The 24,275-nt window shown below is 27.9% G+C and overlaps 1 protein-coding gene across 1 annotated transcript in view; it reads right to left on the bottom strand.

Moving 5' to 3' along the window:
- The window catches only part of TfAP-2 (transcription factor AP-2), a 179,484-nt gene that overhangs the window by 62,280 nt on the left and 92,929 nt on the right, over positions 1-24,275 (bottom strand). The window contains exon 5 of the mRNA XM_075354579.1: positions 8,161-8,365. Within this exon, the coding sequence (XP_075210694.1) occupies positions 8,161-8,365 (205 nt within the window). The remainder of the gene's footprint in view (positions 1-8,160; positions 8,366-24,275) is intronic.

Raw genomic sequence — 24,275 nt, 5'->3', positions numbered from 1 at the left:
TTTGAATACGTTAATGTGCATTGTTGATCAGCTGTTATTTTATGGTCAACTTTGAAATAATTTTTCAAATAATTTATTTCTGTCACTATTAAAAAAACTATTATCTAAGTAATCTTTATTTACTTAATTCTATTTTACAATTGTTGTGTAATTTTATTTTATTTTTTTACATTTTTAACATTAAATATGTACTTTTCTGACAAAAATAGTAATGTACTGTTTCTAAATAAAATTCGAATTTTTCTAACTTTTTTTTTGTTTTATTCAACTTACCATTTTGTTCAGAATTAAATTTTCTAAAAGTATTGTTTATGGTTTTTTTTTTGTTTATTATCCATTTAACAAGTTGTGTCAAATCTAAAAAAAAACAGGGGTTTCTATGTAAAATCTAAAAAAAAACAGGGGGTTTCTTACTCCAATTTATTGATTTTCATCCCAGATTACTCAAAAAATACTGCAGATATGTCTCTGGGACCTATTTTATTCAATTTTTCAGGTAAAGTCTCATAAGAAATTACTAATTTTGCCCCTTAATTAAAGCCCTAAAAATATACGTACGATCTCATTTGATCGGGGTAGCTGAAATTGGTGCGAAATTTTTCACTAACCCTAAGTTACAAAGTAGTTTAGGATAAATCTTTACATGAATTTTTTCCATTACTTTCAGCATTAAAATAGGTTATTAAAATTTCGAGAAAATTCGTGATATGAATATATATATATATATATATATATATATATATAATTATATAAATCCGATCAACGTAAGTGCGGAATAATAAAATAAAATAAAATAAAAATAAAAAATAGAATGACACCTACCTTAATCCATAATTCAAGCAAGAGCACTTTCGCGAGTCCCTCGCATAATCAGTTCCTCTATATAACTTTTCACATCATTCGTACTAAATTACACATTAAAATTAAAATCAAAAATCCTATACTATACATAAGATTTAAAATTTAAAATTGTTGAAACATCCTTTACCAAATTAAAATCAAAACAGTAATTAAAACTAAAAATTTTTAATTTCAAATTTTTTAAAATTAAAATTAAACATTGCATATATATAAAAACATATGAATTCATTTAATAAAATTAAATTTAAAAGTCAAAATTAAAATCAATAATAAAGATATTGGGTCACGTAACTTTGGCTGCTAGTCCACCTGTATTTCTATTTTTTTTTTTATTATAGATTTTAATTTTGACTTTTTAATTTAATTTTATTAAATTGTTTCAAATCATATAAATGGATCATATCATATCATTCATACCATGTAAAGGATCGTTTTACAATTTTAAATCTTATGTATAGTTTAAGATTTTTAATTTCAATATTGTGTAATTTAGTACGAATGATCTGAAAAATTATATAGCGCAACTGATGATGAGAGGGACTCGCGAAAGCGCTTTTGCTTGAACTGTGGAAAAAGGAGGGATCATCCTTTTTTATTTTATTTTATTATTCTGTACTTATACTTAGGTTGATCGGATTAATATAATATGTGTAGTGTAGAAGAATATGATTCTCAAAAGGATCGGTTGTAGAAAAATATGTTTATATTTATAAATATAATATAGTCGTACAAACAAATATAAACCATTAGGTATTGTTGATTTTGAATAAAAATTTTGAAAAATTAAGTTAGTTATCCTGACGTTTTAAGAAAAATTGAGGTGTTTCAGAATAGAGATCTAATCTAGAAAGTAAAAAAATAAATCGCAAATAATAATATGTGTACATTAATAAAATAATATACTTTGTTCTCGGGAACTTGATTGTAAATAAATTTAGCTACAATTTTATCTACTGGAATTCTGATTAAAGTGTTTTAAATTTCTTATAAATTCACACAGAACTTGGTTGTTTAAACTTAATAACAAGCTCATCCAATTTGTTTAATAAAGTGAATAGAATATGAGCCTAGCAAAAATAAATTCTTGATTAGAATGAAACAAACAATAATACCAGAATTTTATTAAATGTACTATTTGAACGTTTACTGCTGGGTTATGTTTGGCGTGGTACACCAGTGAAACCAATGAATTTCCAAAATAAGATTTCTGAGTAATATATAAAAAAAGGATGAATAATATTTAATTATTGAAAATAATTACCCAGTCGCACTTTCTTTTTAATGAATATACTTTTTTTTTTCTGATATTGAACATCATGTGACGAGTTATTACGGAACTAAAAGAAATAAATTATTTTTAATTGGTCTTGCCTACATACAAGGTAATTATACTTAATAATCATTCTCTATCTCAACTATTCTCTTTTTGTATAAAAAACACTATGAAAGACGACCTTATAAAAGCACCGTCATAACCGCTTCTTTTTGATTCATAAAAATCGCGATTTGGCAATTTCCTCAGGATGCAAAATTTTATTGTAATTTCATCTATTCCGTTTATTTATATCAAATAATAACTAAAGTTTTAAAGTGAATCGATCGTTTGGAAAATGCATATCAATGTATGTATTATTTTCCTGGAATCTTAGCTCTAGAGTTATGCTCTAAGAAGGAAAGTCAAAAAATTGATTATATTTTTTTATCATTTCTTAACGTTTCATGACGCAGGGAGAACAAAAAAACAAAAAAACTGGGATGGTGTAAATTGGCGTGTTTGAGAAGCTTAACTTTTAGCTAGATTAACTGATTTTTATGAAATTTGACATAGAGACTTGTGTATTCGTATATGAGGAAAATTGTTGATAATAGTTTGAGGTCAATATCTCCAGGGGATACGGTTGATAGTTTCTTTTGCGGGTAAATTTTCTTTAAATTTAGCAAATATAACTGATTTTATATTAACCTAGTAAATGCGTACATGCTTATCTTACCATTAAAAAAAAAAAATTGCCTCCAAATTCTCCCTACTCTCAAAAAATAAAAAAAGGGTATTTTTTATTTATTGTATATCTTTTAACAGATTGTTTTTTATATCTTTCCAAGCATAGTAGTAGTGCAAGTGGCCCTCCAAAAAAATACTTTGGCGCAATATTAGGGGTGACGGAAACGATAAAATTTTAAAAATCTTTTTTATTTGTTATATTTTAAATAATAATATTACAATAAACTCGCATCATAATTCACCACGCCACCAGAAAAAAAAGAAATCTTAGTTAAATTGTAATCGGTTGTTCATTTTTCAGTGGAATTTTTTTAGTTTCTTGCATTTAACACAGTAAAGATATACCAATCATAAAATTTTCTTGAGTGCTGATTTTGGTGTGGAGAGCAGAAACAAATAAAAATATCGATATTAAAATTTTTTTCATGTATCATTATTTTTTCGTTATATAAGAATAAATAACCAATGCCAGGAAAGTACAACAACTTTATATATAAATAAAATTTGCAAACTACAGTAAATTTATATTTAGTGACGTTAATAGATAATATCTATTAATTAATAGATAATTACAAAATATTTATAATTTTATGAAACTGTTATGTTACTTAAAACTATTCCGTAATATATTTATCAACTGAAAATAAAATTATGCAAAATTTATTGTTAAACTATCAAGTATTACACGAATTTAAGTAAAAATATATATAAAATAACTATTCTATTCTAAAATTAGATTCACAATGGTTTAAATATTATTCAAGCAAAATTTAAACTATATTTTTGGGGATAATTTAACATAATACCATTAGATTTGCCTTTATGGTAATTAAAATAAGTAATTTTTTTATCTAATGAGTAGTTTAAGTAAGATTTTTTGAAATAATGTTTTATTTTTACACAGGTTATATTTAAAAAAAACGTAATCTGTTTGTTTTATGTAGTAAGTTATTATTAAAATCAAGCAACGTAATTTAAAGAATTATTATTAAAAGACAGGAATATTGTAATAAATGCAGTAATTATTATACTTCTAATTGAATAAATAATCTGTAAATTATAAAAATAAAAATCATAAAAAGATAAAAAATTTACTTTTTCATAACATAGTACAAGAGCATGTATGTAAGCGCGTGTGTCTGTCCAGCTGTACGATTGAGTTACGAGTGTTTTCATCAACAGTAAAAATTATTAGCGAAAAAAGTTTTTAAATTACTAAGTAAAATGTAGATAGTGATCCTTTGTTTAAATGTCGAATTTTTGTAACATTAACCGACAACATTTAATTATACTAGAACTACTAACTACTAATAAACGATATTAATTAGCTTTACTAATTGGCTTTTAAATAAACAAGACCAAAACAAAAGTAATGAAATGTAGTAGAAATAACAAAGATGGACACCACTGAATGTGAAAATAGGAGGAGAAAAGATTATGGAGGTAGAAGAATTTTGTTATTTGGGAAGTAGAATTACTAAAGATGGACGAAGCAGGAGCGATATAAAATGCCGAATAGCACAAGCTAAACGAGCCTTCAGTAAGAAATATAATCTGTTTACATCAAAAATTAATCTAAATGTCAGGAAAAGATTTTTTAAAGTGTATGTTTGGAGTGTCGCTTTATATGGAAGTGAAACTTGGACGATCGGAGTATCTGAGAAGAAAAGATTAGAAGCTTTTGAAATGCGGTGCTATAGGAGAATGTTAAAAATCAGATGGGTGGATAAAGTGACAAATGAAGAGGTATTGCGGCAAATAGATGAAGAAAGAAGCATTTGGAAAAATATAGTTAAAAGAAGAGACAGACTTATAGGCCACATACTAAGGCATCCTGGAATAGTCGCTTTAATATTGGAAGGACAGGTAGAAGGAAAAAATTGTGTAGGCAGGCCACGTTTGGAATATGTAAAACAAATTGTTAGGGATGTAGGATGTAGAGGGTATACTGAAATGAAACGACTAGCACTAGATTGGGAATCTTGGAGAGCTGCATCAAACCAGTCAAATGACTGAAGACAAAAAAAAGCAGCAAAAAAAAAAAATTGGCTTTTATGAAATGCTTAGTTTTTTCATACAGTCGTGCAAGCAAATATATAAAGCCAGGTCCACACTTATGATGTAAGAATATATGATTGATTGATTATCTTTAAATATCCATGTACGTGATTCAATACGTGGCGCAGTTATAAGTATTCATGATTTTACAAATTGAAACGAATCATTCGCTAATTTTATATCATTGATTGGTTTTGTATTCTGATTGTGTATCGCAGTTTTGTGTTTTTTAATAGCAATTTATAATTTTTATTTTATTATAAATGAAAACTACATTTAAGCAATATCTTATATTATTTCACAATTTACTTATAAAAATTATTTTCAAATAAATTATCCAAATTTACGTGTAAATTTACGTGTTTTGTCTTGTCCGGCTAACTAGCCAGCCAACAAGACAAAAAAAATTAAAAATACACATAAGTTGTGTTATTATTTTTTGTTAATAGGGATGTTGCGTTTTTACTTAATGTTTTTAAATCAAAGAGCGTCTGATAAGTTGATGGTTTAATAAATAACAATATCTGTATTGTATTGATAATTGAAATTTAATTTGATTAATGGACTGCAGAATAAACACTGAATTGAACATAACTTTATTAACAAGAAATGATACTAACACTTTTAACAAAAGAATATCGATACATAATATTTGGCGACTTGGCCACGTTGTATAATTGGTCTCTTAGTGCACTAACAATGAATGAATAAAATTATTAAGAAAAACATTATGTAAAAAAAGAAGTAAAACTAATAATATAACATATGTAAAAAATAAGAAAAACTAATATTTTGTATCACATGGTGTACGAGACAGTAGCGCTACTGAGTGGCATAACTTGAATAGTTCGATCTTATGCAAGCGACGCAACAATATCTTTCATGGCCTTTTATATAAATTATTAGAATTACATGCACTATTTATTAATTTAACATTTATTAACATTAAAATAAAACGTTTGTTTGAATCGCAAAGTCAACAACAGAATTTTCAATTTTTAAATATTATTTAAACGTATTTAAAGGCACAAATTTCATCATATATAAAAAATATTCGTATCAATTTATGTGTAATATATTTATGACCATTTACTCACATAAAAATTAAGGTAAGCATTTTAAGTTAAAATTTTGACTCTTAAACTTATCTTTCAGACATTTGTTTTTTTTTTTTTTGGCTAACAATTTGTGCGTTTTTTTTAACGAAATCTCTATGTTCATTCTATCTTGATTTAATGTATAGATTTATATTTTTTTTTTAGAAGGAACTGAGGGTGATTCGTGGTATAAAGAAGAAGGGAGAATTATGATAAAGACGGGGAATGATCTCTCCCTGAAATCACCCTTTGTAAGAAGAAATTCTAGCTCGCCGCGGCACATCGGTGGCGGCAACAAGATTGTAGTTAAGAACACAGCTTTCGCGCCATATGCAAACGAAGCTTCTTAACACAGAAACCAAAGGAGTAAGACTTGTGAGGTAGAGAGAGATAGCGGCGGAGTGAGAACGGCAGTAAGAGGGAAAGAGAAAGAGTATCGAAGAAAGAGAGCGCAAAGATACAGATTGTGACTTCATTACTACATCCGTATACCGCCGTTAAACTGCAGGAAGAACAAACGTTAACTTACTATATTGATCAAACAGCGAATGCGAATTCAGTATCGGTACATAAATTCCAATGAAATGTAATAAAATACAAGTTTATCGTATCGCTTATTCAAAAGTCGTCGAATTTCTAGAATAAATTATTCTAAAACAATTCTGTTTGTCATAATCATTAAATAAATATACTGGAAAAGTTAATCAAATCAATACGTGTTCTTGACATAATGTGTGTGCGTGCGCACGCGCATCTGCAAAATAAATAAATTAGAGAAAAAATACATATAAATAATCTGAAATACAATAATAATCATAAAAACATTTTATAAAATTGAATTAATATTGAAGAAAACAGTAAAACTATAACCTATTAGAATAGCAGTGAATAGTATAGTGTATTGTATAATCGTTTAGAGTGTTTTTTTGTTGTAAATTTGAGTAATTAATGTAACGAAAGACTTTTAATAAATAATAAAAATTTATTTTTAATACTAAATTTAATACCAATTGTATAATAGTTTATCAATCTATAGATTTATGAAAATAAGAAGATTGTTTATTGAGGAGAGGTATTTTATTTAGATTCAAATTATTGAAAAGTCATTGGTTATTTCCGAAACACTGTTTAGACATTGAAGTAGTTCTATGACAATTATAAATGACAATTATAATTTTAGTAACAATTTGACAAACTAACAGTTTTAGAGTATTTAGACCACCTTTCGATAAGAGATTTTAGTAATTTCGTGGTTATGTTAACAAAATTTAAACGTTAAAGTCTAAAAGGAATTTTAAAGTGTAAATAATAAACTAAATATAAAAATATAAAAATTGAGTAAATATAAAGTCTAAAAAGAGGATAAACTCTAAGGGGAGAAAATTAAATTGATGTCTATAAATACACATGGATAGACCGAAGACAGATTAGAACATCATCAGGCTTTCTGTTAAGTTTACATGTTTCTGAAATCTAAAACTGCGAGGTACGAACAATCCATTTCACTCTGAGGCCATGCACTAATAAAAAGTGATAAATGTGGTAAAAATATTATGAGACAATTTAATCTCTACCATATTTTCAATTGAACCATTACCCTACTGAACAGCTAAATGCATAATATCAAGGATTATTTATATTTCCTTATTCCGTAACAACCGATTCCCAATTCGTATTATCTAATATATAATACCGATATTAGATAATATACTAAAGCCAAATTCCGTCACGATCGGGGAGTGTAATAAGGAAACAATTTAATTTAAAAAAATTATATGGATGAATCGATTACTTTAAAGTATAATGAGAAGTAAACATCATCTCAAATCAATTTAAACTACTTGACTGAAAAACGTAAAGTTAGTGAAGACGAACAAAGTATTGATAGATACTAAGCAACATTTCGAGTTCAACTGTTCGTAGAAAAAATTAGAAATGGAAATCTTAAAAAGATGAAATCAAACCTACTTAGAATAAACGGATTTCAAAATAATCTTGTACAAAATGTTATAAAAAATAAAATTTTAGAAATTCTCGAATAAAGTCTGATTTTTATCCATATAAATTTAAACATCATTCACGTTATTTTTTACTTCAGACCAGGTTAATTATAATAACATAAAAACGATCGTTTCAGCTTACCTTCTTAATACACCACCTAATAAAGAGGCGTTGAGGCACTCGGGTGGTGATAGCCTTCGTTGAACTTCACCAACTGTCACTTTGTATTTGGACGTGGAAGATAACAGCGATAGTCTACCCGGTACACTACAGAATACATCTGACGATGCCGAAACTCCTGATAATAGAACGTCTTTTCCACCATCGGAGCCACGTGGTTTCATATCTGAAAAGTAATTTACAATATCATATTAATTAATTTACGTACAAAGTATAAAAGTTATTTACTTTACTTTGTAAAGTAACTTGTAATTGTATATGAAATTAAATCATTACATAAAATTTACCATAAGTTTAAGTTATAGATAATAAAGAAATTATTACACAAAAACATTTTTATTTGACTAAATTCACACAATGCTTTACTAATCACAAACATTTGTGCTTCGTCAAACAAGTAATCACAAGTTTAGGAAAACTATTCATATAGTCTTAAAATAGACCTCTCAATCAGTTACGTTTCTTTAACCGGAAGATGAATGAATGACAAAATGGTACGTAATTTAAACAAAATAGTTCTGTAACTTTTATTTCATTGTTAATATTAATTTTATTTCACTCTATATAACAAATGGAAAAGGACAAATTCGTTTAATATAAGAATTAATGATAACAGAATTAGACGTCACTTACAAAATAATATTGGATTGGTAAGGATGAAATACCTTTTATTGTATGATTAAATTTTTTTTCAAATTTAATTTGTATCTGTTTTCAAAAATGGGGAACAACTTAGAAACTTTTTTGAACTTTGAAAGAGATAAAAAAGTTTTCGATTGGTCATTTATCATTAATATAATGTGAACAGCATTTTTTAATATTTGAAAACGTTCATAATAGATAAAAGAAAAAGCCAAATGTAATCGTGCAGTTTGGGTCAGTAGTAATAAAATAAATCAATATCTTATCAACTCACCACGGGTACTCTCTTTAGTTAAAGTAATTGAAATAGTTCATCCGTTAATGAATGAACTTCACAATAAATCTGCGTAGGAAAAACAAATTTACAGATCCAGCAGTCAGTCATCTTGATGAAGGACTAGAATTTATATGCAATTAAAATTAGTAAAAGATAATCTAAGTAAGACTTCTTTTTTTACCTCTTTAGCCACTGGGAATTACCGTCCAGGTATTACTTCAGAGGATGAATGAGGATGATACATATGAGTAGTCTCTTGTACAGTCTCAGTTTTACCATTCCTGAGATGTATGGTTAATTGAAACCAAACCACGAAAGAACACCGGTACCCACGATCTAGTATTCAAATCCGTATAAAAAAAAAACTGCCTTTACTAATACTTGAACGCTGGAACTCTCGACTTCCAAATTAGATGATGTGGGAAGACGCGTTCACCACTAGACCAACCCGGTGGATTTAAGTAAGACTTCTAAACTATAATTCCTAGCACGTATTACATGGCAGTGTAGGAATTATTGTAATTCATATCAGAATTAATAAGCGAGACATATTTTATTGATCGATTAGAATACATTAATTACTTTTTATTTATTTTTGTTATTTTTTCGGATTTTAAAAATCCGATAAGCGATTAGGTGTTCGAAATTTTTTATAATAACGTTTTTCTTTTTTATATAGAGTATAATGATTATTTTTCTACTTACTGAGTAGAGGCAGTGTGTGTGTATTGTAACGCATTGTTTCTGGTATAAAGGCTTAGACTGATTTATTTATTTTCGCTATCTGTTCCAGTTCTTATTATCGTTGTAATACATGTAAAGCCTGAGGTAAAATTACGAGTCATAGTTGTTTTCTTTGATAGTAATTGTTTTTTGTATAAAACCAGTTCCTGTTATAAACAGTGTTAAAATATAACTTGTAGGCTTGAATATCATCTATATTTCAGTGAATTTGACTTCTGATGTACGAGAATATATTTGACATATTTTATACGCCCGACAATGAATGTTTGATTGTAAGAATAGCTATGTAATTTAGTATCTTTATGAGTTAGTATCTTATTTCTTGAAGTTTACAAGGGTTTGGTTATTGCATCTAACAGAAATGAATATTAAAATATTAATAATTTTTCAAGTATTTAATATCATTTTAAAATATTAATTCTTCATTTTTTAAATATTAAATCGTTGCTATAATAGAATAAAAAATTGTTTTTTATTCTTAGGATCCTGTATTTATTATATACAGATTGATTTAGGAGAATGGGAAATAATTTGGGAACTGATTCTAAAGCTTGAGATAAGGATAAAAAACTCATACAAACATAGAAAACGCTTTGTTATCGAGTTACGATTAGCGAAAAATATCGATTTCAGTTCCCCCGGTGAAATGAGGTTAAACTGAGAATTTTGAGGAATCACATAAAGAATAAACTTGATGGTTTCTTATGTCTTTTCCCTGTAAAATCGAATAATACAAATTTCAAAACTTTATCTCCCGTAGTTTTCATTATAACCAACATAAAACAAAAAAAATTCGGTAACGAAAAACTTATTTCAGGTTTAAAGTATAATATGTTTGGTTAAATGACTAACAAAATGGATAAATTTTATTATCGAAACTTGTAGAGAATTTAATTTTGAGAAGATTAACGTAATAAAGTCTATGAAAAACAGAACACAATCAACTTTTATTGTTATTAAAAATAAAAAAGAACAAAACTTAACAGGAAAATGTTATGAATTTGTAAAAATTAAAAACACTGTTTTTAGTACAATAAATATGTACTAAATATATAATACAATATTATGTAAATGTGCTATAGCCTATAAAAAGGTATAAATGAAAGAAACTAATTTGCTACTGGGAATCTAATTCCAAACTTAAATCCTAAAAATAGCAAATTAAAAATAATAGAATATAGATCAACAGTTTTATACTGATATGTTATTTAATTGATTGCTTGTAAAATCATTAATTTTTTTAATCGTTTTCATAACTAGAAGACGCGCCAGAAATTAGAAAAATGAATATATGTAAAAATATTTGCTGATAAAATCAGCTGATAAATCAAAAAAATAATTAAATTCAAAATGAAATTACATGATTGCTAAAATTTTGAATCGAATTTAATTTAAAATATATGTAACTGTAAAATAACTACATAAATATAAATGTGAAAAACGCAAATATTACGAACTATCTCTGAATTAAATTAAGCACAAATAACTAATTGCAATAGGTAGAACGATTTAAAATTTTAGAGGTGAATCCTTCAATTTTTCCAGGGTATATTATTTATGTTATAATAGCGGATATGTAGAATTCTTTTATTTTAAGGAAATAGAGGAAATTTATAATAATGAACCCGATATTTATTATTTTGAAAATTACACAAGAAATAGTGTTAAAAAAAAGTTAACAATATAATTCTTCCCTACTTATAAAATATTTTAAAGAGGGGAGTTTACAAATATATTATCATAAATAAGGGCTGTCGTACCCTGAGTTTCCTGCTGTGTAGGGGGCTTATTAGTTCAGTCACACGTTGTTTTAAGGGGCGTTGCTCTCACACCGGGTGGGACCTCACAGATTTTGTATCCCCTTATATTATTTGATATAAAATACAATGCAACCACAGCTACATTCATCAGTAGTACAGTTACACTTCATTACACAGCACAGCTGTCTTCAAGTTATTCACTTTTTCGTACTACAAAGAAAAATGATAAAAGGATTAACTAAATAAGCTAACAATGTTCATTATTTACCGAGTAATTTTTTTTTTGTCTTTTTTCTTCTGCACTGTAAAATAAAATGAAAACTACCTTACTTACAAATAACTAGTATGGATTTCGTGTCTGTAAAGTATGTACTACAGTAGTTAAGGTGCATAATCAAGGCTAATTATTACTAGTAACGTATTACTAAAAGTTGTCTTATTTACATAAATAATAACACACATTACCATGAATAATATACATTACACCCATTATTAACTTATTTAAACGACTTCTTTTTTTAGATACTTCATCTTATTTCATTTTAATTACATGAAAATATTTCTAGAATGGAAACTTCTGAGCATTTATTGTTTCAAGATTTTATTAAATACCAAACAACAAAAAAATTATGCACAATTGGAAAAGTGTAACCAACCTTTTAACCACCGGGTTTTATTGGTAAATTTTAAAATGAAAAATTACATCTGCTATTGATATATTTTCTTGATACAAATCTATAAACAGTAAAATAAATTTTTCGCTAGAAAAATTGTTTTGCTATATAATATTTGTTAATATACAATAATAAACCCAAAAATTACGTAAATAAATGCGATATCAATTTTTTCCGCTTATACGAGTGTTATATTCAATATTTGAACTAAAAACAGAAAACTATTTATTGCGCAATTATCTACAAACGTTAAAAACTCTGTACGTTTGTTAATATGTTAGTTTGTGATCTATCCGAGCAACCTGCACAATTATTAGGTTGATAAAAAATATCTAGAGTAAATCTTTTAGTATGGAAATTTATCTCTGATAACGTTTACGAAATGTTTCCGACTATAATATTTGATATCCCAATGGGATAAAACAAACGATCTTGTTTTTTATCTTAATAATTGTATAATAGCTGACTGCTGTCAGTCAACAATCTTTTTCATTATAACGTTAGCCATTTTATAACTCGAGTCCTTTATCCAGTTTTTCTATTGTGATTGCAATCGGGGTAATGTCTTCCTGTCTAGAATTCTATGTTAATCTGTATAATAATCTAGATATTTAAATAAGATTTAGTCTTTTTAATTTATTCCCTATGATATTCACTTCTCATCTAAATCCTGGTCACATGTTAATTGATCGTAGCCGACAGCTCAATGAGGACTAAAGAAGGTTGAAAAAAGTTAGGCATTTATGGCATATAAGGTGATGAAAATATGTATAAATTAATAATAAAAAAAGTTAGGTAGTAATAAAAGTTAGGAATATTAAAATGCATAGCAAAATCATAGACCCAACAGTTTGATAAAGGAGATCAGAACAAATATGCGGTAAAATGTTTTTACATTAAAATATAAAACTTTATTACAATACAAAGATTTCTTAATCCACCAATTCACAACAATTATATTTTTAGGTAGATTTACTCTATTTCAAATTGGATACTGGCCTAACTGTCATAATCAGAATTTTATTGATAATAATAAGAGATGAGACAATAAGCGGCAGAATAAATTTATTATATCTTGAGGAATTTTCCGTTTAAATTGATGTCAGTGAATGAATTATTGAAATTATTTGAAAAAATCTGATGTGGACATCACTTGACTTCCTTATACAGCTATTGAATTACATTTTTTTACCATCAGAGGTCAATTATTAATAAATCAATATATTTAAATTAAAAAAAAAAAGTTAAACAAAAAAAGGAAATTAAATCGGATTCGAAGGGATGTGTCCCATCCAAATATTTCATTAATTAAAATTTTATTTGGCTGTAACTTTGAAACCAATGAAAGCTTTTTTTTTGTCTTCATTAATTTGACTGGTTTGGTGCAGCTCTCCAATATTTCCTATGTAGTGCTTGTTGTTTCTTTTCAGTATAACCCCTATAATACATCCCTAACAATTTGTTTTACATATTCCAAACGTTGCCTGCCTGCACAATTTATTCCTTCTACCTGTCCCTCCAATATTAAAGCAACTATTCCAGGATGCCTTAATATGTGGCCTACACGTATATATCGTTGAAAAGCTCTCAATGAGGGCTGATTATGCAGTTAAGAAAAAGTCCTAAATCCAGATTGTTTTGGATTTTGGGCTTTCTTGGACACTCATGGTCCAGTCGATTGCAATCAGAGGAGGTGCACAACTAGATGTTACACCAGTCCTAAATTCAACATTTCAACATTCTACGGCTAATCGTTTTAGATAGATTTCATAAGAAAGCTACCTATTGTAATGGGTACCATTATTTGACATCCGGAAAATTTCGACATTTCTTCGCGTTTCATATCCCCTAGACCCCAAAACCAACATCAAACAAAAGTATATGTATACACTTATATATATATTTCACTTTCTTGTGGACACGATAACTGCCGTAATTTTGCGCCAATCACTTTTAAATATCACACAAAATATAACGACCGGAAATCTCGCTCGAGTTCGTTAATGGGCAAAGGCGGACCCTAGGGTTGGAAATGTAGGGGGCTTTTTCGAAAAAAAAAACTATTACTATAACTTTCTTAAGTAAAATATCGAATTCGTTTAAAATTCCTACTACTTTTTTTTTTTTTTGATAAGGGCCTAAAACTTATATAAGTGAATTTTTTTTATATCACCAACCATTAGGCAAGAGGGTGGAAAAAATGGCGTTTCTATGACAAAAAATATCATATCTCTCTTAATAGACAAGTATCGAATCGGTTTAAAGTAGTTGTTAGTCCTCTAAACATTACCTAAAACTTTTGTCTGAACAATTTTTTATATGACCAACACTTACGGCAAGGGATAACCAAAATATTGCTGGAATTGTAAGAAGATGGAGCTTGTCGTATGCTAAATATGTGAAACTTTTTTTCATGTGCAACCATTGTCGTATTGAGTAAATTTGAAGTTTTTCTAACTTTAAGGTGGAAATCTGTTTTATCCCGTACTTAACACCGATGAAATGTACCACTGCATTCCAGCGTGCCGAAAGGGACTTCCTGAATTATGCGAGATACATACATACGTACATACAGACATCACACCGAAACTGGTCAAAATGGATTCAGGGATCGTCAAAATGGACATTTCCGTGAAATCTGAGGACCGACATTTTTCGCGATCACAATACTTCGTTTATTTTGTACAAGGAAGTAAAAAAAAACATTACATCCGTACGAATTCTGAAAGATGAAATGAAAGAACGATTTTGTAACCTACTTTTTGTTTAATAATGAATGTGAAATAGATTTTTTAACAGTGTTGTTAATTTTTAGTATCGTAATACTAAAAAATTGGATAAACAAATTAATAGCACTAGGAAAAATATAGATAATTTCTCTTTTCGAACTCTCTTCACAGTAATATAATATGTAGTGCAGGTCAACGGCGAGACACCACGTATGGCTTCTTATTATGTACATAAATTTCCTACTAATCTGTAAGAAAATAATATCACAGATTTCTACGTATTTATCATATTCTACAAATTTATTATTTTCGATTTTTTTTTAACGCAATCCACTTTCAGTCCAACCAGTTACTGCTACGGTAGCAGATAGGTTTACTGTTACACGGCTCTCAATTTTATTTCATTTTTTCATTCTCCTTTACCTTCAAATCTCATCTAAATGAAATCGAAATAAATAATTGCGTATATGTTATATTTCATCTTTCTACTTCTATTTTCAGAAGGAAAAAATGTATTGGGTTTGACTAAACGACTAAAAATGTCCTATTCCTATTTAACTTTATAAATATTGTTAATATTATTATTACTGTTACTGCTACAAATAGACAAAGGAATTCCGGAAATTTTACTTACAAATACATCGTACACAGTGATTGGTTTTTAAATAATATTTAATTAAAAGTTTTGTTAGAAAAAAAGTATTACAATAATGTTAAAATTCTTTAAAACGATAAAAATTTTCCTACATACCTCACCCTATTTTTGAATAAATAGCGCGGAGATAGATTGAGATATTAAGTACGGTACAATGTTGGAGGGTTGAAAAGACGGAAGAAGACTGGAAGGTTCAGAGGGTTATATTTTGTTATTGGTAGTTGAAAGGGGAGTCGGGATGAAATTCCAGTACTACCACTTTGACAAGTGCTTTCTATAAAACTCGATAAAATAATATTAAATCATGCATTTCATTGAATGTTCTATTACTTAGTGGTAAAATTTCAAATTAAACGTCAGTTTAATGGAGCGTAATAAATGGCCACTAATTTACAGAAATATTTTTTAATTTTTAATAATTATTGATAAAATACTTCGTACTAAAATATTATATGATATTTTAATGAAACGATATTTCTTTAAAATTACCTATTAGATCTAAATATTAGTAATTCCAAACATTATACATTTTAATCAAACATCAAACATTCAAAAATTTTATTCCAAACATTAATCAGGTTGACATCAGAAGTCAAGAATTTTATATTTTTATTATACTCGAATGGCTTCAAATTTACTTAACACAATTAAAAACATAAAGAGAAAACGTGAAAATTATTGTATTAAGTTTATCAGTTAATAGTTCAAATATATTATAAATAATGCATATTATTTTCCACCATCAGACAAAATATATTATAACTAGCATCCCCGTGACGGCTTTTTGCGGGTTAAATGATTACTTGCGTTTCCCGTCGTGGTCAGGGAAGTTTTAGCTGGTCATGGATTGCCTCGCTCACTCTACCCGTCTAGCAGTTTATTCCAACAGCCAGAATTTCCAAAATTCCACAGTTTCGATTAATGCATAATTAAAAATGACTAATATCTAGTTTTATTTAACATTTGAAGTATTAAAAAAATTCTTCACGTTGAAAATCTTAAGTTAGTTCCGTTTCTCCATTTTTAGATGCATAATTTAAAAAGGACTTTCACTGAATTCCCACAGAATGGGTTAGAGAAAACAACGTTGATTGATACTGCCTGTAGCTGAGATGCTATACGTGTGAAAAAGCCATAAAAAAAAAATTGGGGCAGATAGTCTAAAACAACAAATTAATTTACTCCTTTTTATTGGAGCAATGCATTGTTTTCAAACATTTAGAAAAATATGTTTCTTTTTTTTATTAATATTATTATATATTTTTTTAATTTAATTTACTTGCATAATTTGAAAGGTTTTCTTTAATTTTTTGTTATTATTGAAATATTTTTACTGTGAATGAAAATCTTGAAATTTATCAACCTCTATGGTTTTATCTTTTGTGGTAATAAGGGCGTACATAAAAAAATACAGCTTACGCAGTTGTCGGCCTCCATGGTGCGAGTGATAGCACCCGGAGTTCCCGGGTTCGAATCCCGGTCAGGCACGGACTTTTCACACGCTACAAAGATTCTATTCATCTCATTTTCTTAAGTAATACCTAACGGTGGTCCCGGAGGTAAAAAACAAAGGCTCCGCAGTTGCCCACGGCTGTTTCAGTGTATACGACTATACCCGACTATATCTTGTGTTAGATATAGTGTATCTCTAAACTGTATGTTGTATATAGTGAATTGTTTAATAATGAATTTGGCTTGTTTCACGGTGAATTAATCTCATCGTTGTATGAGAATAATAATAGAATACAGTATGTTATTGTCATTATTTCATATTTGCAATGTTTTTTTAATAAATTTTAAAATACAGTAAATTTTCCTTCATTAATTATTCTATAAATCATCCTATTTATTTGTAAATTATATCGCAAATTCGTAGGTTTCTGAGAGCTTTAATAAAATTTCTGATTCAAAATATTTCAATGGATTTTTCAACATGCTTTGAGAATGATATTGGTTAACTACAATCGTTTTTCTGCGACATATTAAATTAGAAAATGACTACCATGAAAAATCTTTAAATTATCTTTTAATCCTTCACTGACGTATTACTGCGTTCTACTCTATTTTTTTTTTTTTTTTTTTTTTTTTTTTTTTGTTGTACTTAACATTCTTAAAAATTTCGGTTACTCCTTAATCATATGAACGAATATGTTTTATACATATATTATACATATTTTTAATATATTTCAGTTACTTATGTCCCAATTGAAGATTCATTTTTTTAAAAATATTATATCGTAATATTATATTTTAGATAGTACTACCCTCATGATTTTTGAAAAAAATAACTGACATCACGGCCATTTTTTTAGAAGGAGCTAAATAACTTTTTTTAATGTGAGTTACGTTCTGAATTCTGTTGTTTTATGTTAAAAACTATGGTCTTGTGATCATTGCAATGAATTCATAATCAGAATTATATCATAATGAGAAAATAAATCTTGAAAATTTCAATAACATTAAATTTAGTGGTTTCGACAATTTAAATAAAATTATTTTTTAAAATAAGTGAATACTGAAAATTCTATTTGTAAATTTAATAAATTTTTATTGATATTCAGTTAGTTTTATGAATTTAAAATAAATATTTTACGAGTAATTAACAATGTATTATATTTTATTCTTATATTCTTCGTACTATATTTTTTTATTTAAAGATTTATAAAATTACTTCATAATGGATGAATCTTACATAAATATTTAAAATACTTTTCATTGTTTAAGTAGGCACAAGTAAAAATTTAAGTAAGGATTATCCATTAAAACAAATTTTTGTTTTAATATTATAGCAATTAAATTTAATTATATACCCGTACATTAAAATTGGAGTCATTGTTAACAAACAGATGCAAAATAAATATATTAACCGATAATTATGTCAGATAATGATGTAAAGTTTTAAACCTTTCCTTTATTAAAAATGTATTATATTTTATAAAGCAAAAATTTTGTAATAGAGGATTTAATTCTCTCTATATCAAAAATATAAATATTTTTTCCTTTTAAGGGGATATTTAATTAATTTCATTTAAGGTGTAAAATTGGAAGTATATTTTAGAAAGTTACCTGTAAGTTTTTTCATTATTTCAAACTTGCTACCAATGGTAAGATTCGAATATTTTATGAAACACTTGATTTCTTAGTAAAACAATTGAGTTTTAATAAAAAAAAAAACAAAAAAAACAGTCAATTTTCCAGTATAATCAGTTTTATCAATCTCTTTCTCTATCTTTTCCTTCGCTCTTCTTAAACGTAAACATGCGATAGAAGCAAACATATATAAATACATAGATGTATGCATAAATATTAGGTCTATATTTTTACCTTTTCTGTCGCCAAGATTCAATTTACACCTTGTTTTTCTAAAATAAAAAAAATTGTTACACGGAAGGAAACACACGCATTTACAAACGATTTTTTACACGACGGGAAGTAGGTATATCAGTAAATATACTTTTAATTAAAAATAAATTCCTCATAAATATTCATTATCTTATAAAGAACATACACAGATCGACGCGAATTACATGACTAAATTTTTTCTTTTATTAATGAGATAATTTTTATTTGTCTTCTTTTTTAAATTTCCAGTTTTTAGCACCATCACAAAATTTTTTGTATTACATTTTTAATTTTAGTAAAATAATTAAACAAACAAAAAATTAAAGGTGAACTCGTTTCAACTTTTTTGACATTTTTATTTATTAAATATATTAATGAAATAAAATTAGCATTATAATATTGAAGAACGTTAAATTCGTACTACGTGGTAGTTATAATACTGTGACATAGAATGATGGGGAGCAAGAAAACTTAAAAAAGGTGAAACCCACTGGTGAATGCAACGTTATAATAAGAGTGGCAACCGGCAATTATGAGCAGCTCTCATTACCACATTCCAGAGGATGGACCGCTTCTTCGACCGCCGACCGCTTCTACCTATACTGCGACAACTCAGGAGTGCATTATTAACTAACAAAATTAGTTTTAGTTAATAAATTCACTAAACATTAATAATTAGAACATTAATTTAACAATACCTCAGTTGAAACAGAAATTATTTTTTCTTTAGTAATCAGTTTCTTGTTATTCCCGGATTATGTTATTTTTCAAAAAAGATTTGAAGTTGTTTTAATTCTGATACATCAATGAAAATATAAGAACTTTTCTGCTGAAAATGTGAGGCATTTATAATGTTTAAGTATTTCAAATTTAGAATAATTGTTTAAACAACTGTTGAAATATTTTTCAAACTTTGTCTTATTTTGTGAGATTTGTATGTTTTGTTGGATATGTATAGTAATTTTGATATTTAAATCTAATTCAGTTTTAAAATGAAATAATTTTATATTAAAACAATTAATTTATTTGCTGATGCTATTTCAATTCTTTCGTTACAAATTATATCAATTGAGTTTTTTTATGTTTATGAGTCCACAAAAGTACCCAGCTGTAAACACAAAAATGTTAAACCTTTCTAAAAGTCATAAAGAAATAATTTTTCTTAAGTTGTCAGTAAGAGGTCTACACATTTGTATATCTGATTTGTTGTAGTAATAAAATTTTACCGGATAGAATTATGCAAATCGCTTTCAACCAACATTTCCCCACTGAAACTGTGAATTCACATTTCCGTTTATAAGGGGATGATTCTACATTCATCTTCATTCGAATAAATCAAAATTGAGATAATTTAAAAAAAAATATCATCGAATTGTATCAGAGTATATGTGCACGAAACTATTTTGTATATAGTTCAAAACAGGGCATTATTTATAAATCTTATTTTGTTAATATTTTGATCTACTGTCAACTAATATTTACGAAAATGTTCCCAGAAAACACCAGCGATTAGTTAGTAGAACTACGGTTAATTATTATTCTGTTATTTCCTACGTGAATTTTTTTATTAATTTTTATTATGAAGTAACTATAACAGAAAAAAAATTGATTACTTTTAGGGAATTATGAAAAAAAAAAAATTAAGAATATATTATTTAATTACAAACGCAACAAATTATAAATATGTGGTGCCTATTACATAGTTTCAGTTAAAATATGGGTAAATTATTTTAGTACATTTTATTGCATATTAAATACTTATATTATTTATAACCTATATTTATTTATGTTATAGAAATTCAACTTAGCGTAAAAAATTAGCGGTAGCCTTGATTAGGTCCAAGCCATACCTAATAAACGGTATTTTAGCGTTATATGATAACTCGATACTATCACTCGGCCTCTATTCTCTCTTTGTATTTATACTAAAATCAATCCAAACACGTCGTTGCAAGCTTATAAAAACCTACGACGTAAACTCAGTTACGAAAAAATGCACCTGTCGATTCAACATAGCAAGAAGAACCGGATTGTCATACCTATCAATCAATCAGTCACAATACGTTTGTAGACTACTTCTTATTCAGTTTGTTAAGGTTATTGATTTAATTTGAAATCAGTTGATCAGCGTATATAAATTATCTATACCCGGCCAAATTTCATTTGAAAAGCGTCTTGACGTCAACGTTATGATTTTTCTTTTACGCAAACAGAACATACATTCTTTTGTGCATAACACTACATACATAACATTAATTCTACTAATACTGCTCTATTATACAAAGTAAAAGCTCTATTTTAAACACAAGCCAAACATAAATAATATTAACTATAATTTTTTTTCGCGTAATTCACATGCAGAATTTACAAAAACATTAATTTATGAACATCAAAACTCATGTGCATAAAGATCATTAAAACTTGTATTTTTAAATGATATTTTAAGAATTTTGAACTAAGAAATATATATTTTTACTATATTGTTGTTTTTAATTGTTAATTTTATCATAATTTTCTAATTAATTTTTTAAAGATTTTTCTTATCGGTGAATCGTGAGGACTGAAAATTCCCAACGGTCTTGGGAAAGATGACTTTCAATATCTAATACAGAAATTAACTAGCTCTGTCGCTCATTGATTTATCATGAAAAAATAAAGTACACGATCTAATTATAACTTCGTTGTATGCAAAGGATTTTTCTTTCGTTTAGAAAATTGTAACAACTTCCATAATTTTGTAACATAGTAAATCAGCGTTGTCGTTAGAAAGAATTACTCTGATTTTTCTTATTTTATTTATTCGGCATAATTAAATGTTTATCAAGTAGTCGTGATCTTTAATTCTCGATTTTATCGGATTAAATCCTCGGTATTTGGATTTTTACAGTAGTTTTGAATTTAAAATTTCATCCGGTTAATGATAGAATTTAAACTAGTTATGGGGTTACTTCACATAAACCAAATTAGATGTCACTGAAACCATAGAATACGTAAAAATTAATGATTTTTGGAAAATAAAAGTAACTTTAATAAACGAATCATTTTTTAAATATTTTGAAATCTCTTTCCAAGAAAAATTTGTCTGAGTTTTGTACTGTTTTTTACTTAGTAGTGTTGTAACCAAAAATTAATACTTCTCAATTATTTTTACTAATAAAACTATTTTATACCATATTTTATTTTATTATTCTATCTCTATTTTATACTATTTTATTACTGTATTAACATCAATAATTCGTTTTGTGTGTGTATATACGAGGTGCGACAATAAAGTAATGAGACTGATGTGAAAAAAAATGTTGTTTACTGTTTTAGTCATATTTAGTGTTGTCTCCTTCAAAGTAGTTCCCCTCTGATTGCACACTCTTATTCCAGCGCTTCTGCCATTGATGGTAACATTTCTGGAACTCATCTTCTGTAATATCCTCCAAGACCCTCGTCACAGCTTTTTGGACATCTTGTGTTGTTTGAAAATGGTGTCCCTTGACCGCCATTTTGACTCTTGGAAACAGAAAAAAGTCGCACGGAGCGATATCTGGTGGCTGTGATAGTACTGAAATTTGTTTTGAGGTTAAAAATTGCTGTACTGACAGAGCAGTATGGGATGGCGCATTATCGTGATGCAGAATCCAATTATCAACAATGTTGGCACGGACACGAAGAACTCGTTTACGAAGTCTTTCTAAAATTTCTTTGTAGAAATATTGGTTAACTGTTTGTCCAGGAGGCACCCACTCTTTATGAACAATTCCCTTGGAATCGAAGAAGCACACAAGCATGCATTTCACTTTCGACTTTGACATGCGAGCTTTTTTTGGTCTGGGAGATCCCTTTGAGCACCATTGCGAACTTTGGCGTTTTGTCTCTGGATCGTGTTGAAAAAACCAACCATCATCACCAGTGATAACACGGCTCAACAAATCTGGATTGATTTCCGTTTGCTCTAACAGATCGGCTGCCACATTTTCCAGTGTTTCTCACTGTTGTTGTGTGAGATTTTTGAGACCATTTTTGCACAAATCTTTCTCATACCAAGATCTTCAGTTAATATTAGACGAACCGTTTCTCGATCGATGTTGAGTTCTTCTGCAATCATTTTCACGTATAATCTTCGATCAGATCGTACGAATTCACGCACCCTGGTCAAGTTGACATCTGTCCGTGAGGTTGATGGTCGTCCACTGCGGTCTTCATCTTCAACATTCGTTCTGCCTTCACTAAAACTTTTATGCCACCGAAAAACTTGAGCTCTTGACATAACCTCCTCTCCTAAAGCCTTCTGAAGCTTACCGTAAGTTATCGTTGCGTTTTCACCCGATTTAACGCAAAAAGAAATGGCATACCGTTGCGCAATATTTTGCGGTTTCATTTCTGTGACGAGAGACACAAACACGTGTTCACTTATTACAGCACAACTCACGACTGAGCAGTTGCATCAATGTGCCGCTTGGACTAGAAGTAGCTTATAGACCAAGGTCAAAGATGGTGTGCCTACGCAAGCTGCAGGTCTGCCACATCTTGCAAAGAAAAATCAGTCTCATTACTTTATTGTCGCACCTCGTATATATGTGTGTGTGTGTGTGTGTGTGTGTGAAAGAGATTCAAATTCGGAATCAATTTTTATTTATATCAACACAAGCATCTTTAAGTAAATTTAGGATTTCTGATTCTGTAATGTAATAAATTAAATGAAGTTTACTGTTTACTTTTTTAATACCTTTTGTCATTTAAATTTCTAGCTTACTTGTACGGTTTAATAGTTGGTTCTTGATAACAATAAATTTGCATTATTAACTGAATGCAGATTAAAGCGATAATATTTCTAAGTTCAAAGAAAGCTTTTTTTTTAGTGAAATTCTGAAGTTGTCTGTGCATATGTACAAAATTTATTTTGAAATTTTGAGACTGATGAGTTTACCTTCAACGCTATAGATCTACGCACATAGTTGAGCATCCCGCATATGTAGATAAGTGTGAACCTAGATTTTTAATTGTGGGCTTTGTAAAAAAAATTTGCTCATATGAATCTATGTAGAATGTGATTATTTAAGTAATTACCCAAAAAATATTGAAAAAAAATGTTTAATTCCTTAAAATTTAAAAATATCACGCAACGAAACATTTTTCCTATATAACTACTTGCAAAACAAAGAATTTCCACTAATTGTCTTTGCTAGTCAGGGAATGTTTTTGCACTATTACTATTGGGAGAAAAACAGAACAGGGTAATTTTTTTTAAATTATTAGGACTAA

Source organism: Lycorma delicatula, chromosome 1, assembly GCF_047948215.1.
Source record: "Lycorma delicatula isolate Av1 chromosome 1, ASM4794821v1, whole genome shotgun sequence".
Taxonomy (NCBI): Eukaryota; Metazoa; Arthropoda; class Insecta; order Hemiptera; family Fulgoridae; genus Lycorma; species Lycorma delicatula.
This window is presented reverse-complemented; position numbering and strand designations above follow the sequence as displayed.